This window comes from Sinocyclocheilus rhinocerous, unplaced genomic scaffold, assembly GCF_001515625.1.
Source record: "Sinocyclocheilus rhinocerous isolate Xijiao unplaced genomic scaffold, SAMN03320098_v1.1 scaffold3172, whole genome shotgun sequence".
Taxonomy (NCBI): domain Eukaryota; kingdom Metazoa; phylum Chordata; class Actinopteri; order Cypriniformes; family Cyprinidae; genus Sinocyclocheilus; species Sinocyclocheilus rhinocerous.
Window position 1 is genome coordinate 94,081 of NW_015664027.1, and position 15,120 is coordinate 109,200.

General features: G+C 37.4%; 1 protein-coding gene across 3 annotated transcripts in view; it reads left to right on the plus strand.

The window, feature by feature from the left end:
• The window catches only part of LOC107729411 (diacylglycerol kinase beta-like), a 110,952-nt gene that overhangs the window by 82,335 nt on the left and 13,497 nt on the right, over nucleotides 1-15,120 (plus strand). For all 3 annotated transcript variants that reach the window (XR_001638576.1, XM_016539899.1, XM_016539900.1), the window contains exons 22-23: nucleotides 1,311-1,401; nucleotides 2,727-2,928. Coding sequence is in view for 2 of the 3 variants with exons in the window: in XM_016539899.1 (XP_016395385.1) it covers nucleotides 1,311-1,401; nucleotides 2,727-2,928 (293 nt within the window). In the remaining variant the exon portion in view is untranslated. The remainder of the gene's footprint in view (nucleotides 1-1,310; nucleotides 1,402-2,726; nucleotides 2,929-15,120) is intronic.

The following is a 15,120-nucleotide window of genomic DNA, read 5'->3' on the forward strand; positions in this document are numbered from 1 at the left end:
TTTTTCTTTTTAAGCTCTGAGCTGAAGCAGAAGGTCTTCATTATAGATTAGTCCTACCCTTGTGTGATATATTGGCAGCGTCTGTCCTCCGCTGGCTCCTCTCAGTGTCCCAGGCCGTGTTAATGTTAGATTGCGCTCAGGTTGTCGATGGTGGCTCTGGTTTCTCCATGGAAGCTGTGGCCAAGTTCACTGTCACTCATGTCCTATCACACCTGTCTGCCTCGGCTTTCCTTGTAGCGTATCAATTTTTCAGAAGGCCAGGGGAAGGCCAGAGGGTGACAAAATGAACTGGCCCAAAGGCTTCCTTCCTGGCCCTAACTATAACCAGCCATTTCCTCAAGAGTAAGCAAAGATTGTAATGGGTAAGAAAAGACAGACTGGCTCATGTTAAAGCACACCATTTTGTTTCATTCAAGTTAATGTGACTGAGTCAGACCTGTTTAAGGAACAATGCACTACTGGTCAAGAGTTTTCGGTCGGAAAGACACTTTTGATCACTTTAATATGTCCTTGCTGAATAATTTTAAATTTATTAAAAAAAAAAAATCTTACTGACCCCAAACTTTTGATTGGTGTAGTGTAAATTGATTGTAGATTTACCATCAAAGAGTTCTGTATGCTTTCCTTGGCGAACTAAATTGTAAATTTGATGCCGTAAATCAGGATTCAGCTACTAAACTAAAAAAAAATTAAAATTTTGGGAAGTCCATGTTATGTGTTGTTGCAAATGAGGTACTTTTGGGAGATTTTTGTTCAAAGTTAGATCTGAGAGCAGTTGTCTGTTTAATCCGTTGACAGCCCAAGGCTCTGTTCATCCCATAATATTTATTTTCACGCCAGCATTAACATTGGGGTGTGTAAACGCAAACCTGTTTGTTGTTCCAATGATAGAGCAGCTGCACACAGAGTCATCTTTCTTTCTTTTTTCTCTCATTATGGCTGAGCTTGAGATGTTGCATTTTAAATCCTGTTGAACATTATTTCTTATTTGTCAGTTGCTCCTCTGAGGTCATCTTAAAACATTCAGACGCATAGGTGTTATTTATGACAGGAACCTCACCAATGTTTTGCCATGTTAGCATTTCATGTTTGTCTTAAAATAAGCAAAAACTGTACAACTGGTTTATAAGTTAATACAGGTTAATACATCACATCGATTATTGATTTATCGGAACCGCGAAAGATCAAGTTTACTTATTTATGCATAACCTCATTGTTTTTCATGAGCTTTCTTCATAACATCACAACCAAAAATGTATCGTATAAAATTCTTAGTTTAACTACTAATCACTTTTGTTCTCTCTCCTCAGGATGAAAAACAAGTTGTGGTACTTTGAATTTGGCACCACAGAGACCATCTCAGCCACGTGTAAAAAGCTGAACGAATCTATTGAGGTGGAGGTGAGTTCAGGACAGAGCCACGTTATACTTGACAGCAAATGTTGTAATTATATACAGCCACATTCACGCTCTTTTAACTGTGTATATGGTCAGTATGTCCACTGAATACTTCCTTCAACAAACTGTGATTCATTAATGCAGCTGGCTACAGTATCTACAGTAAACCTCAGGCTGCTCTTACGCAGTCAGTGTTGAGGGAACATGTCAGAACGTCTGTTTGAAAGCAAACTCTGTTGACAGCGTTCCCAGCATGTCAAAGTTTCACACTGGCCAGTTTGTGCCTGTGGTTAGATGTACATAATGAATGCAATGAGTTTCAATGATAATGAGGAGGATTTCTGTTTTAACTGCTACAATACTGTTTACTAAAGTGCTTGATATTTAATCTAGGCAGAGACATTATAAGGGGGCAAAGACAAACCACGCGTGAAAACGCCTTTCAGTTAAAAGAAGCAGTCGTCTTTTTGAACAATTTTTTAGCTTGATTTGAGCCAAAATTTATGAGCATTTATTTTATTAGTACTGATTTTATGGTTATTATTAAAGCATCAACAATATTTAATTTTTCCGCACTCAGGTAGATAAAAGCTGTACTTTAATACCTACTACTTGCATAAAAAAAGGTTCATAAATAAATTGGTCGCATTAACAGAATGGCCGCTTAGTAAACTAACTTTGATCCAGACCGAAGAAGCTGATGTTTCACAACAGTTATGAAGTTAGAAGAGCTATGAAAACAACATCAGCTGAGAAATTTGCTTTAGGAAAAGAAGTTTCTTTCTCCCACTCTTGTGTGGGATCTCACTCGGATCAAGGCATCTCATTATATCATAAACATGTCAGCATTTGTCTTTTGAAGTTTGTGTACTTTTCCACTGTACTACTGACGCCCTTGGTTTGATTCAGGGTGGTCTCTGACATCATACAATACTGTTCAGCATTTCTATTTTTGGATCGCCCGCAGGCATTTTTAGACTAGTTTCACATCTCTCGTGTCTGGAATGCGATTGCTATTGATGCGCCACTCCTAATAGTTAAGCACATGAATGCAGTTTATAATGCTTTAAGTGCTTTATCATTCTATTTTATACAGTATACATTACCGTTCAATATTTTGGGGTCAGTTAATTTTTTTTAAAGATATTAATACTTTTATTCAGCAAGGATGCATTAAATTGGTCAAAAGTGACAACAAAGACATTTATAATGTTAAAATAGAATAAAATATGGTGAACATAAAAGAAAAAAAAGTGTGTGTATAAATATAAATGTATATACTGTATAAGAAATGTTCCACATTTTTTGATTTTCTGTTTCTGTCCCAGTGTGATGGCATCATTTTGGATCTCAGCAGCACGTCTCTGGAGGGTATCGCTGTACTCAATATTCCCAGCATGCACGGGGGCTCCAACCTGTGGGGCGAGTCCAAGAAAAGACTGAATTACAATCGCATGAGTAAGAAAGTGCCAGAGAGAATGCCTGGCAGCACTGTCACCGATGCCAAGGAGCTCAAGTTTTGTGTGCAAGGTGAGTCAGACTTTAGAACATAAACGACTGAAAAAGATCTGGGTTGCTCCTGAAATGTTCTTACAACCTACAAGTTTCTAAATATAGCAGAGAAATGATCGCAGCATCCTTTTACAGTCAGAAAGAATCAGAATCAGAAAGAGCTTTATTGCCAGGTATGTTTGCACATACAAGGAATTTGTTCTGGTGACAGAAGCTTCCAGTAAACAGAGAGTTTTTGCTTCTGGCCATTTCATTGTAGTACATTTAAGTGCTGATGATAAAATTGACTGAAACCTTTTCTGAAAATTTCCTGCTACTACTAATAAATTTCAAATTACTGCCCATCTTCGGTAAATCAGCACACCATGTGGAGCTGTTTCATATGCAGCTCTGACTCACAGCTGCTGTGGAGGAGCCGAAAGCTTTTAACCATCGCTAATGAACGGGAGCCTCTCTGGCTGCTCATTACACTGATGTTCAGTCTCACTGTGTTTTGGGACTTCCTGCATTCGTTTCCCAGAGTGTGAAGCGCAATTAGCAGTGCTAATCGTCATTTAGGGATAGCGCTATCTGTGTCAGCGCCTCACTGAGAGTAGAGTACCAGCTTTTCCAGATCCCACACTAGAGGTTGGTGTCACCATCCTACTAAATGTCCTTCAGGGAGGGTAAGTCAGCACAAACACCCTTGTGACGCCAGCCTCTAGGGCCCTGGCGTCACCATCAGCTGTCTCAGTCACACATCAGAGCTCGGATGTGACTGTACCTCCCAATGTCAGAGCAACAGCAGCTGTTTCAGGTGGCAGTGAATCAGCCTGCAGCTCCGGGCCTGTGTTTTGTCCAAAGGAAATGAAAATTCTGTCATAATTTTCTTATAATATATAATCACACGTATTTCTTAATCTTTACATCCCAGGTGAAGGTAGTTGGTTATATACAAGAGTGGCTGTATGTCTCTGGCTCCAAACTGCACTCCCGTTTTTAATCAGCATGCAAAAAATGTTTTTTAATTAAAATGTTTTACTAAGAAAATCTTTTTTATATATATATATTGTATGTCCTTGGATTGAGCCGTGTTGAGGACACTTGTTCTGTAAAGGCTGAAAACCTCTTAGATAAAATGCAGTTTCATAGTGTAGTGTAGTGATATTAAAAAAATTAAAAACATGCACTACCATTTAGAAGTTTGGAGTCTGTAATAATAATAATTATTATTATTATTATTTTTTAAAGAAGTCTTATGCTCGCCAAGAGTGCATTTATTTTATCAAATATAAAGTTAAAACAGTAATATTGTGAAATATTACAATTTATATTTTAATATACTTTAAAATGTAATTTATTGGTGTGATGGCAAAACTGATTTTTCAGCAGCCATTACTCCAGTCTTCAGTGTCACATGATCCTTCAGAAGTCTTTCTAATATCTTGATTTGGTTCTCATTTCTTATTATTATCAATGTTGAAATCAAGTTGTGTTGCTTAATATTTTTGTGGATACATTTTTTAGGATTCTTTGATGAACATAAATCTTTTGTAACATTATACATTTCTTTACTGTCACTTTTGATTAATGTTTCCTCTGAGTAAAAGTATTTAAAAAAAAATCCAATACTGACCCCAAACTTGCGTTTTTTGTTGTTGTTGTTGTTGTTGTTGTTGTTGTTTTTTGTAGTGGCTGTATATATGTAATTGACTTTATTCCTCATAATTGCAACTTCAGAATTCCTCTTAGTTCTCAATGTGACTCTTATCTCCCAATTGTGACTTTATATCTCACAGTGTGACATCTTTCATTTTTTAAACTTTTAATTTTAAACTCTCACAATTACCTTTTTATTTTTACTGAGGTGGCAACAGGCTTCCATATGTAGGTGAAAACAGTGCTTGTTGTTTTTGTTTTTTAGCTGACGTCGGTAAATGACAGCTGTGACCTTCGAGAGCAGCATCTTGAATTTGAAATGCCCTCTGATGTATTTAGGCACCTCTGTGTTTTTTGATGACCTGTGTGCTCATCACCTGTTCCTACTCTCACTCTCTTTGATCCGTTTCAGTTCTCTTCACATTTACAACTCTCTCGTCCCTCTCTCTCTCTGTGCTCTTCTGTACTCCGCTGACTGAACTCACATGAATACTGTTACCATGGAGACCCCCAGGCCCTCCTGAACTGAGGAACAGCGTAGGGATCGAAAGAGAATGAGAGGGAGGGAGGAAGAGAGAGTGGGATGCTGTGATCAGTGTGACTCATATCAGTAATCTTTAACTGGCCTTCAGGCACAAATACTCAACCAGCACTGCATATAGCACATACAGTAGAGGTCTGTAGCCACATCCCATCTGAAGTAACCGTGATCACTCTGTCAGTTAGTCAGTTAGTTTTCTTTTTTCTTTAGCATGAAGGATTTAGTGCTATGGGGTTTCTGAAAACTCACCAGTCATGTAGGTGATGCCAGCTCGCTCCACATGTTTAGATAGCACAGGTTAGACTCTGTGAAAATGACTGTAAGAGCATCTCTCTATGGAGTGTATTTTGAGGTTTATATGAATAGAGAATTCCTCTCACTCACCCCACGCAACAATTTCCACATGACTCAGGTCCTAATGGATGTCTGCATGTGACTGTTGCATTAGTAGCACTGAATCTTTTCTGGATAGTCCTGGAGGTTGTAGAGGTTTATTTTTGGCCGTAATAAACAAGCATTTCCCAAATTTGGGTGGGTATTATATTTGGGTAATAGCTTTAAACTACACTAGATACTGTTATATTTATAGTTTAGTATCATTGTATCTTTTTTGTTGGCAGTTTTACTATCTTTTCTAGCAAACCTTGATGGCAGCATTATTAGCCAAATTAAAAACCTTATTAAAAGTTGAACTCTGGTTTGAAGTATTCATATTTGTTGGTAGCTTTGCTTTATGAAATGATGCTAATATTTTAGAGTTGTTGTTCAATTGATGTGATGTTTAATGTTTTTTCCCCCTATATTTCTTTCTCACTGTGGTTAGCAGCTTTAACATATAAAACAATTGTGTAAAATGTATTATTAAGTAACCAATTGCCAAGTTGTTTTCAAATATTTTCATACTGTTCACATCAGAATATTTACTAATAAAAATAGTGCAGATTTTCATGCCAGAGATAACATTTTCACATTACATGAAACAAAATGAAAAATTACATACTTTTTTATAATAGCGTTGACCCTACAAGGGACGGTTTAGATATAAATGAGGGGAGTTCAAGAAATAGTTTTTGCTGCTATTATACAACATTCAAAAGTTTGGGGTCAGTATGATTTTTTTAATGATTATGCTCACCAAGACTGCATTTATTCAATTAAAAATACAATAAAATTTGTAATATTATAAAATGTTATTACATTTTAAAATAACTACTTTCAGTTTTCTGCATAATATTTATGTGGAAACCTTGATACATTTTTTTCAGGATTCGAGCTGAATAGGAATTTTAAAAGAACAACATTTGAAATAGAAATCTTTTGTTACAATGTACATTTCTTTACTATCACTTTTGATCAATTTAATGCATCCTGAATAAATGCATATAAAATCTTACTGAACTTTCAAAACCATGTCTTTTGAATGGTTGTGTATTTTCTAGTAATCACAAAGCATGCCTCAGTTAAGAGTCGTAGTTTTAACATTCTGCGTGTGACGAGATTCAAATGATGATAATGAGTTAAATATAACATGAAATGATTATGTGAAAGTATGCAAAAGCTGCCTAATCACAAGACATGATCATCTTGGCAGAAATTATGTCTGTTTTTTAGTCATGGTTGGAATGTTCATGATTTTTTGTTTCCTTTCCATGTTTGTATATTTCAGGAATATCTGAAATAATGAGTGAGTATTCGTCTGGTATACAGCATCTCCACATCTCTTATCTCAAATCGGCTGTTCCCTTTTCCTCTCTTTATTTCAGGGTCACAGAGGGACATTTTGTCATTTTACCTGCTTCCCACACCCTTGAACTCTCCTATTTCTTTCTCTTTATGGCTCGTACACAAGTCACTCCACCCTTCCCACAGCGATCTTGCCACACACTGCCTCGTGCTGATGGCTATTTCAGGGCACTGGGGCCATTCATTGTTACATCCCACAAACAAACACACACACATACACACACTCGGATCCTCGTAAACACAGAGCAAATGATTTGTATTGTATTTCCTCACTCTTGTCCTCACATGACAGGAATAGAAGTGAAACTCTCCACCCAAAGAGCACTGTGGGAACACGGTGACTCAGTGGACGAAAGGGACACTTTCCGCTGTGGCTCAGTGTCCTCGCTTTAGCAAGAGTGATGGACATTTGAAGAGTGGCTTTCACCCATCAGGGGTTCAAAATCATTGAAGATGTTTCTGGCCCGAGGGGCCCTTTCCCATGATCTGCGTCATGAGAGCTGTGATTGTTGGCCTGCTTTGTGAGAGGAGCTTTGTTTGTGAATGGCATGGGAACAGAGGTTGGGAGACTGGGGAGCTCTTTTGCATGCAGAAGAACGCTAGTGAACGGAGCGTGTGCGGGTAGAGTGCATCCGTACAGTGAGTGTGTGATACAGAGGAGACCATGAGCAGTGTGGCAGACTATCAGTTGGGCTCTCATTGAACAACACCCTCCTCTGTATGTGAGTCATGACAAGTTATGAAATCCCAAACAATGTAAAAATTAACACCTATCGTTCATTTGAGCTCGTCGCAGCGCTTCTGAAATGTCTGCCGCACTGTGAGGCTGTTTTAAGACATGTCACAATACTGACATAATGAGAACGCCTCTCAGGACCATGGGAATCAAGTGTCTCATGAGGAGTATGTTTTATAAGTAGAGCAGGGCTGAAGCTATAGCTAGTGTTGAAAGCATGCTCGAGAAAAAAATATGCAGAAGGGCCCGCATTCACATAAATCTTAAGGAAAAAGTTATGAAAGTTCATAAGAATGTTCCTTAGTGCAATTGTTGAAAAATTCGGAAAACATTCCTTAAGAACATCTTAATTTTTTTATCTTAATGATAAAATGACAGGCTTGTCTGATTGTGTATTACTCATGAGGTTGCCTTGTGTACAATAAATTCAAAAATTTACACTGGTAAATCTTAAAGGGCACCTATTATGCCCCTTTTTACAAGATGTAATATAAGTCTCAGGTGTCCCCAGAATGTGTCTGTGAAGTTTCAGCTCAAAATACCCCACATATCATTTATTATATCATTTTGAAAATGCCTATTTTGAGTGGAAGCAGAAACACGCTGTTTTTGTGCATGTATCTTTAAATGCAAATGAGCTGCTGCTCCCTGCCCCCTTTTCCAGAATAGGGCTGTGCCTTTACAGCTTGTGCCTCAAATACTCTGCCAAAAATAAAAACATCTGTTTGGTTTTGATTATCATGTATATCACGCTGAAATCATGCGTTTTAAAGCCATATCAATTTAAACTTCTGATGTAGGGTTTTCTGAGTGCACACATCCAAAACAAGTGGCTGTCACACGGCATGTGAGCACTAAACTAAGTTCTCTTTCATGTCTTATTGCACTTAAACTGTCAAATACACACAAGGTTATGTTGAAAATACATTACAAAAAGTAATACACAGTAATACACAGTCGGTTATGTCTATGAAGGTAAACAGCTGGGAAAGAAATCGCATGCTTATATTAAATCTGTGTATTAAGTGACAGCAGCGTAATATACAGTACCTGCTGCTGTCTATGCTGTTAATATGACCCAAACAATAAATAAAAACAGAAAATCACTCACTGCTCTTGACCGAATAACTTCTATAGCTTTAATAATAAGACATTTCTTACTTGAATGCTGCTTTTAAATGCTCTAACGTGAATATAGTTGCCCATCTATTAACACTTTCTTAAGTACACTCTAAAAAAATCCTGGGTTATTTTTTTAACCCAAATGCTGGGTTGAGCCTTCTGGGTAATTTTGGGGTTATTTTTTCAGTGTTTGGGTAGTTTTTGTGTTACCCAGCTCCTGGGTCAAATGTAACAACCCAGTGTTTGGGTTGTTTTGCAGCTCCTAGGTCAGACATAACAACCTAATGGTTTTTGTGTTACTCAGATCCTGGGTCAGACGTAACCCAGCGGTTGAGTTATTTATCGCGGGGATTTTGCGTCTTCTCTTCATGAGAGAGCAGTTCTAAGCGCCATCGAATTGATGCATTCTTCGTTAAAATAAAGGTTTGTGTACATTTTATTTTATCTATAAAATCGTTACTGTGCTGTGTATCGTTCAATTTTATGCAGAGCAACATACAGGCGTGTGGTGTGAATCACCTTTAACTAGTGTCGCGGTCTTTTCGCGTGATGGAAAAGCCTGATGCTTTGCATAAAATAAACGGTTTTATTCATAAAGATACATAATATAATACTTTGGATATTAAAACATGTCCTCAGAGCTGTTTATTGTTTGTTTATTGGCAGGTTATGGAGTCACAGCATGTTTAGGCTATGAGTGAAACGCAGGGCGGTGGTCCGTTAGCAGTTCCCCGCCGAACACGACTCCAGCTCGGGCACGAGAATCAGCGCTGTTACGGTGGAAACAGAATAACAGAGACTGGTCGATTACACATGAATTACTTCTGTTTAATGTTTAATTTTTCTTCTAAAGTTTGTTAAATGAGTTTAAATATAGGCAATATGTGTATAGCCTATTAAAAACTATAAACAATGCTGTAAATGATAAATAAAGGAAAATAAAGGAAGTTATCATGCAAACCAGTGGTTGTGTGGAGTATTTTAGAAAAGTTAAGAGGATTTAAGTTAATCTGTAAACATTATTTAATGTATGAAGTAAAAAATAAGATAGTAATATAGTAAAAATGAATAAACCCATTATGCTTGGTTAAATAAACAACCCAATTTGCTGGGTAAATTTAACCCAAGATGGGTTCTGTCCTATATTTACCCAGCCCTTGGGTTAATAACAACCCAAATTGGGTTGTTTTTAACCCAGTGTCCTCAGGATAATTTTTTCAATATAAAGTGTGTGATATGTGTTAATGGCGTTGAGTGTAACAAGAAAATTAATTTGCTAGATTAAGTAAAATCTTGCATTAGTAATATGTTTTATATGTAGCTAATACTGTAATGCTTAATATTTGAAACAGCCCAATAAATTAAATATTAGGGCTGCCCCCTAATAGTCGACTAACCGTTAGTCAACGAGAAGAGGCTTAGTCGATCAAAATTTTATTAGTCGCAGAAAATTTTTTTTTGAAAAAGTGGTGAAGTCACGTAGTCAGTGGCGGACAGATTATTATGGCAATTACAGTACATCGGACATCCAAATGTTCGTTTCGTTCATCGACCTCAAATGTGGCTTATCATCGGAAACATGTAAGTTGTAGCTACATTACATGGCCAATCACTCTAACGTTAACCTAGAAAAGTGTGTGCTATTTACTTTTATTTGTGTGCTCTCACAATAACAACAAAACGTTGTGCTTTTGTAAAATAATGAAAGCAAACAGGGTGCGCTTTCTGCAGTCTAGGTCTCTGTGAACTTGAGCACGTCAAAAAAATGCTTGCCTCACAGACATGAAAAATATATCTATAGAAAGCGAAATGTCTACTTTTAAATAAACCAGTTCAAATGGAAAAGTAACAGAATTTTCAGATTATGTAATCCGTATGAAAAATGCATGTCTGCTGTGGAGATGACGAGTTGGTGTTGTCGACTTCATCACTGCAGCCGAAAATACAGGAAACACTAGTTTTTTTAATGAATTATTATTATGTTAAGGCAGTCTTCTTGCTGTTTTTTCCCTGACGCATTCATAATATAATTCTGCCAGCTCAGAAAACCTGAAAAGTTTCAATTTGCAACTGGTCTCTACTTAGATAGCTAGCTAATTGAATAAGACCACCTCCGAGCCATATTTAGAGTTCAAGGCAGCAATCCAGGTGTGTTGACATGCCCCACAGAAGAGAGGGGTTGGGTGAGCAGTAGCTCATTATCATTTAAAGAGACATACACCGAAACGAGTCTCTGTGAACAGAGCTGTTTTTGACAATGTTAAAGTAGTGTTGTTTTATATGACCATTGAGGAATTTTAACCAAAGTATGTTACAGACATTTCATGAAGACCCTAAAGAATCATACCAACTTGTGGAAAATGGGCATCCGATGTCCCCTTACAGAACAATCCTAGGAAAAAACATAAGAACATTCTTAAAGGGATAGTTTATCCAAAAATCTAAATTCTGTCATCATTTACTCCACTTTTTGTCCATACTTTAGAACTCACTGGTCACTAAAACTGTTTGGTTACAATTGTTCTTCAAAATATCTTCTTTTGTGTTCTGCAGAAGAAAAAAGTCATACAGTTTAGAACAACTTGAGGATAAGTAAATGATGACAGAAATTTCATTTTTGGGTGAACTACCCATTTTAAGAGCATTTTTTGATATTCTTAGAGTTCATACAAAGAGTCTGAGAGTGAAGCATGATAGAGAAGAAAATCTCATTAAGTATGCCAGTAAAGAGTGCATGAGAAGACCTTGAATGAAGTATGCTAGAAAAGATTTCAGAAGCAGCATTTCTCAGTGTAGTTTGCAGGAGAAGTGTACATAACTTCAGAGGACAGGAATGCTCATTCTGATACTGTGGATGGCGGACTGTGCTCTGTAAACACTTGAGAGGTGGTTCTCATGCTCTGTCCATGTGCCATGTCCTTTATAAACCGGTTTCATGGCTCTTTCTGCTGTAGGTTTAATTTCATTCAGCATTTATATAGAGTTTTACTAATGGATGGCACAACACAGAAGCAGCTTTCTCTTCTGCAGTCTGCAAGCGTAAGGTGACCGCAGACAACGTAAGAAGTCGGGGGAAGTCGTGGCCTAATGGTTAGAGAGTCGGACTCATAACCCAAAGGATGCGGGTTCGAGTCTCGTACCGGCAGGGATTGTAGGTGGGGGGGAGTGAATGTACAGCGCTCTCTCCCACCTTCAATACCACGACTGAGGTGCCCTTGAGCAAGGCACCGAACCCCCAACTGCTCCCCGGGCGCCGCAGCAAAAAATGGCTGCCCACTGCTCCGGGTGTGTGTGTGTTCACTGCTGTGTGTGTGCACTTTGGATGGGATAAATGCAGAGCACTAATTCTGAGTATGGGTCACCATACTTGGCCACATGTCACGTCACTTTCACTTTTTTTCACTTTCAAGAAGAATAGTTGTCAACCTGTATGCACTGCACAGTACAATGCACATTCAAGCTTCTGAACAGTGTGAGCTTCAGATGCAGGTTCACTTTTTGTTGCTTTCTAAAGTGAGAGTGACTTGCCAGGGTTGAAAGAGTATGCTGACCTCAGTAGTGTTCACTGACTGACTTAACTGAGAATGGTCTTGCACTAAAGTAAATGGCCGTGAACAACTAAAGTTTGTCATTTTCTATGGCAAACACGGTCAGTGTGGATCATGTAATTTGTTTAGATCACTGTCATTTGTTCTATACCTTCAGAAGACTCTGTTAGACGGGACTTAATATCCTCCACACAATGCATTCTGACACGGTTACATAAGAAGGCGTTTGTGAGCTATTCTTAGCGCTGCCTCACTGTGATGCACTGCCTGGAATAAGAAAGCCCAGACCTGACAGAGCGGGAAACATTCTTGTCGTGAGGAAAATAAGGCTCCCGTCAATTTTTTCCCCTCCCTCTCTTTATTATTATTTTATTTGCTGCTTTTGGGGCAATCAACAAGAAGCTGTGTGTTTGATAATAATACGTTTGTTCCATGAAACAAAAGACGAGGCTGACAGTAAATACACAGTTGAATATAGCATACAGCATATGTATATACTGTATATTATTACTTGTCTTTTTATAGTGATTTACAGAATTTTCATTCAACTGGTTGAATATTTTGTTTGCAAAAATGAAAAATTCCCAGCTCCTAAAGCACACGCTATGAAACACTGAGCAATGGCCCTTACACAGCAGATTGAGTTTGAATCTTGCTTGTAACATTTCCTGATTCCCAGTCATTTGCTGTCATCTCTATAAATGTAAAAAATTAAAGCATTGTTCATGTGCATTTTCACTACTTTTATATTTCTATTCATGTAATGCGCACTAAAAGTTAATCTTTAGAACACTAATAATTGAATAATTGTTAAATTTAATCTTTAGCAATTCTCAAAATGAAGTTTCATTTTTCATAAGGGACATTATAGTTTTGTGATGCCTAAATTCACTTTACTGATTTTAGTTGTTAGTGTTTTATATTTCACATTATATTTCACAGCCAATAAATAGAGATCAACTTAAAATATATATATATATATGTGTGTGTGTGTGTGTGTGTGTGTGTGTGTGTGCGTGTGTGTATGTGTATATGTGTATATATATTTATATTGACTTGTCAGTAATGTGCAGAATTTTATTAACATTTCATCCCTATTTGGATGTAACGGTACACAAACATGATGGTACCTCGGTTTTGACATCACGGTTCAGTATGGTTTCGTAACAGTAGGGGGAAATAACTAACCATAAAAATTTTTTTTTTGTTTTTTTTTTATTAAAGCGTGGTTTACTGAACAAGTTGCTGTTTTTTAAAATAAATCCAGTTTTCTGAAGAAAAGTTTTCTTAGGGATAAAAATCTACCTCAGTTTATGCTCTAAACTATAGGGAGCCCTTTTACATTATTATAAGGATACAATGAACAACAGAGCCCAAGCTTAGATTCAATTTCTATTTATTTTTAAATATAATAATCAACATTCAAATTACAAAATTGTATGCAAACATGTAAATTTCAGATAATGCAGTTTTTAAATTAACTTCTAAATCTAATTATAAAATTTCTATTTGTTGTTGAAATATAATAATTTACACAGTGGCTGTCATTACATGTTTCATAACAGATTTATTTTAACATACATTAAATAATTAAGACATCACTAACAGGTAAAGTAAAATATAATGAGTATATAGTCTAATATATTTCGCCAAATGCTCTTCTCTAGACTTCATTTGTAGCGAACTAACGAGCTGTGGGCACTGATGACTTGCCTGAGGTAAATGAAATGCTACGTGACATTTTGTTTACAAGCTGTTTTATTGACATCTTTCTGCGGTTGAAACACTGATTGAGCGATTACATGAGGCACAAGATGTTCATTCATGTTTATTTCAACTAGTAGTAAAGAGGAAGGGATGATCACACTCACTCGCACTCCACGCTGCCATTTGACCTGAGGCACCAATACAGAGATCTGTCACACGTCAAAACAGCATTTATTGTTTGAATTTCCTGAAAAAAAAATAGGACATCATTTGAATGATGAGACTTTGTTTCTTATCAAAATAATATGTAAGACTGGACATTTCCAATGAAGTTCCACTCGTGCAGTGGTTAAACCAACGCCGTATTTGTTTGGTACACATGCATATCGAACCGAAAGAAATATGTGTACCGTTACACCCATATTATTTATCATGTTTGAGCTATCCAAAATATTTAATGAACACCAAAGGGACAAGGAACATGTAGAATTTTGTGAATGATGACCATTTGTATTTTGCAGAAATTGGCAAATTAGTGTTGGCAGAGCTCTGTGAGCGCAGAGTCCTTGTAGATCAGTGTGAGGCTGAATATTGTTGCAGTTTTTGGTGTTAGAGAGCCATTTGTCACTCACGTCACTTCATAGTGTCAGTGCTGAAGTCCTAATCTGCCCTCCTTACCTCCCTCTTTTCTTCTTACAGCCCTCGATCCTATTATTCTTTCTGGGAAAACTCCTGAGATGTATAGAGCTCAGGAAGCATCAAGATCTTTGACATGCTTGTCAAATAGTGGCATTGTGGAGGTGGATAAAGGATACCAAGCACAGATTTCTCTGTTCGGGCTCTTCGCAGCCCTCCAAGCGAAGCATAAGGTTTGTTCACCTCTCAGCAAACCTCTCCGGTCTGACCTTTCAGAGGAGGAGAGTCACAATATCCCCCGGCAAAACTGCACAGTCAGGCAGGTTCAGACCTCTCCACTTCTCATCAATCAATAAACACTGGCAGGCAGCTTTTTCTTTTCAGCCAGGTCATGACTCAACAAAAGAGATTCACAGGTCATACCACATGCTGAAAACTATCACACAGCAGTATCGAGAGCCTTGAGAAACCTATTTTATTTTGCTAATCCACTTTGGTAACTAGAACTACCTAGAAGTACTTCCTAACTAGAAGTAACT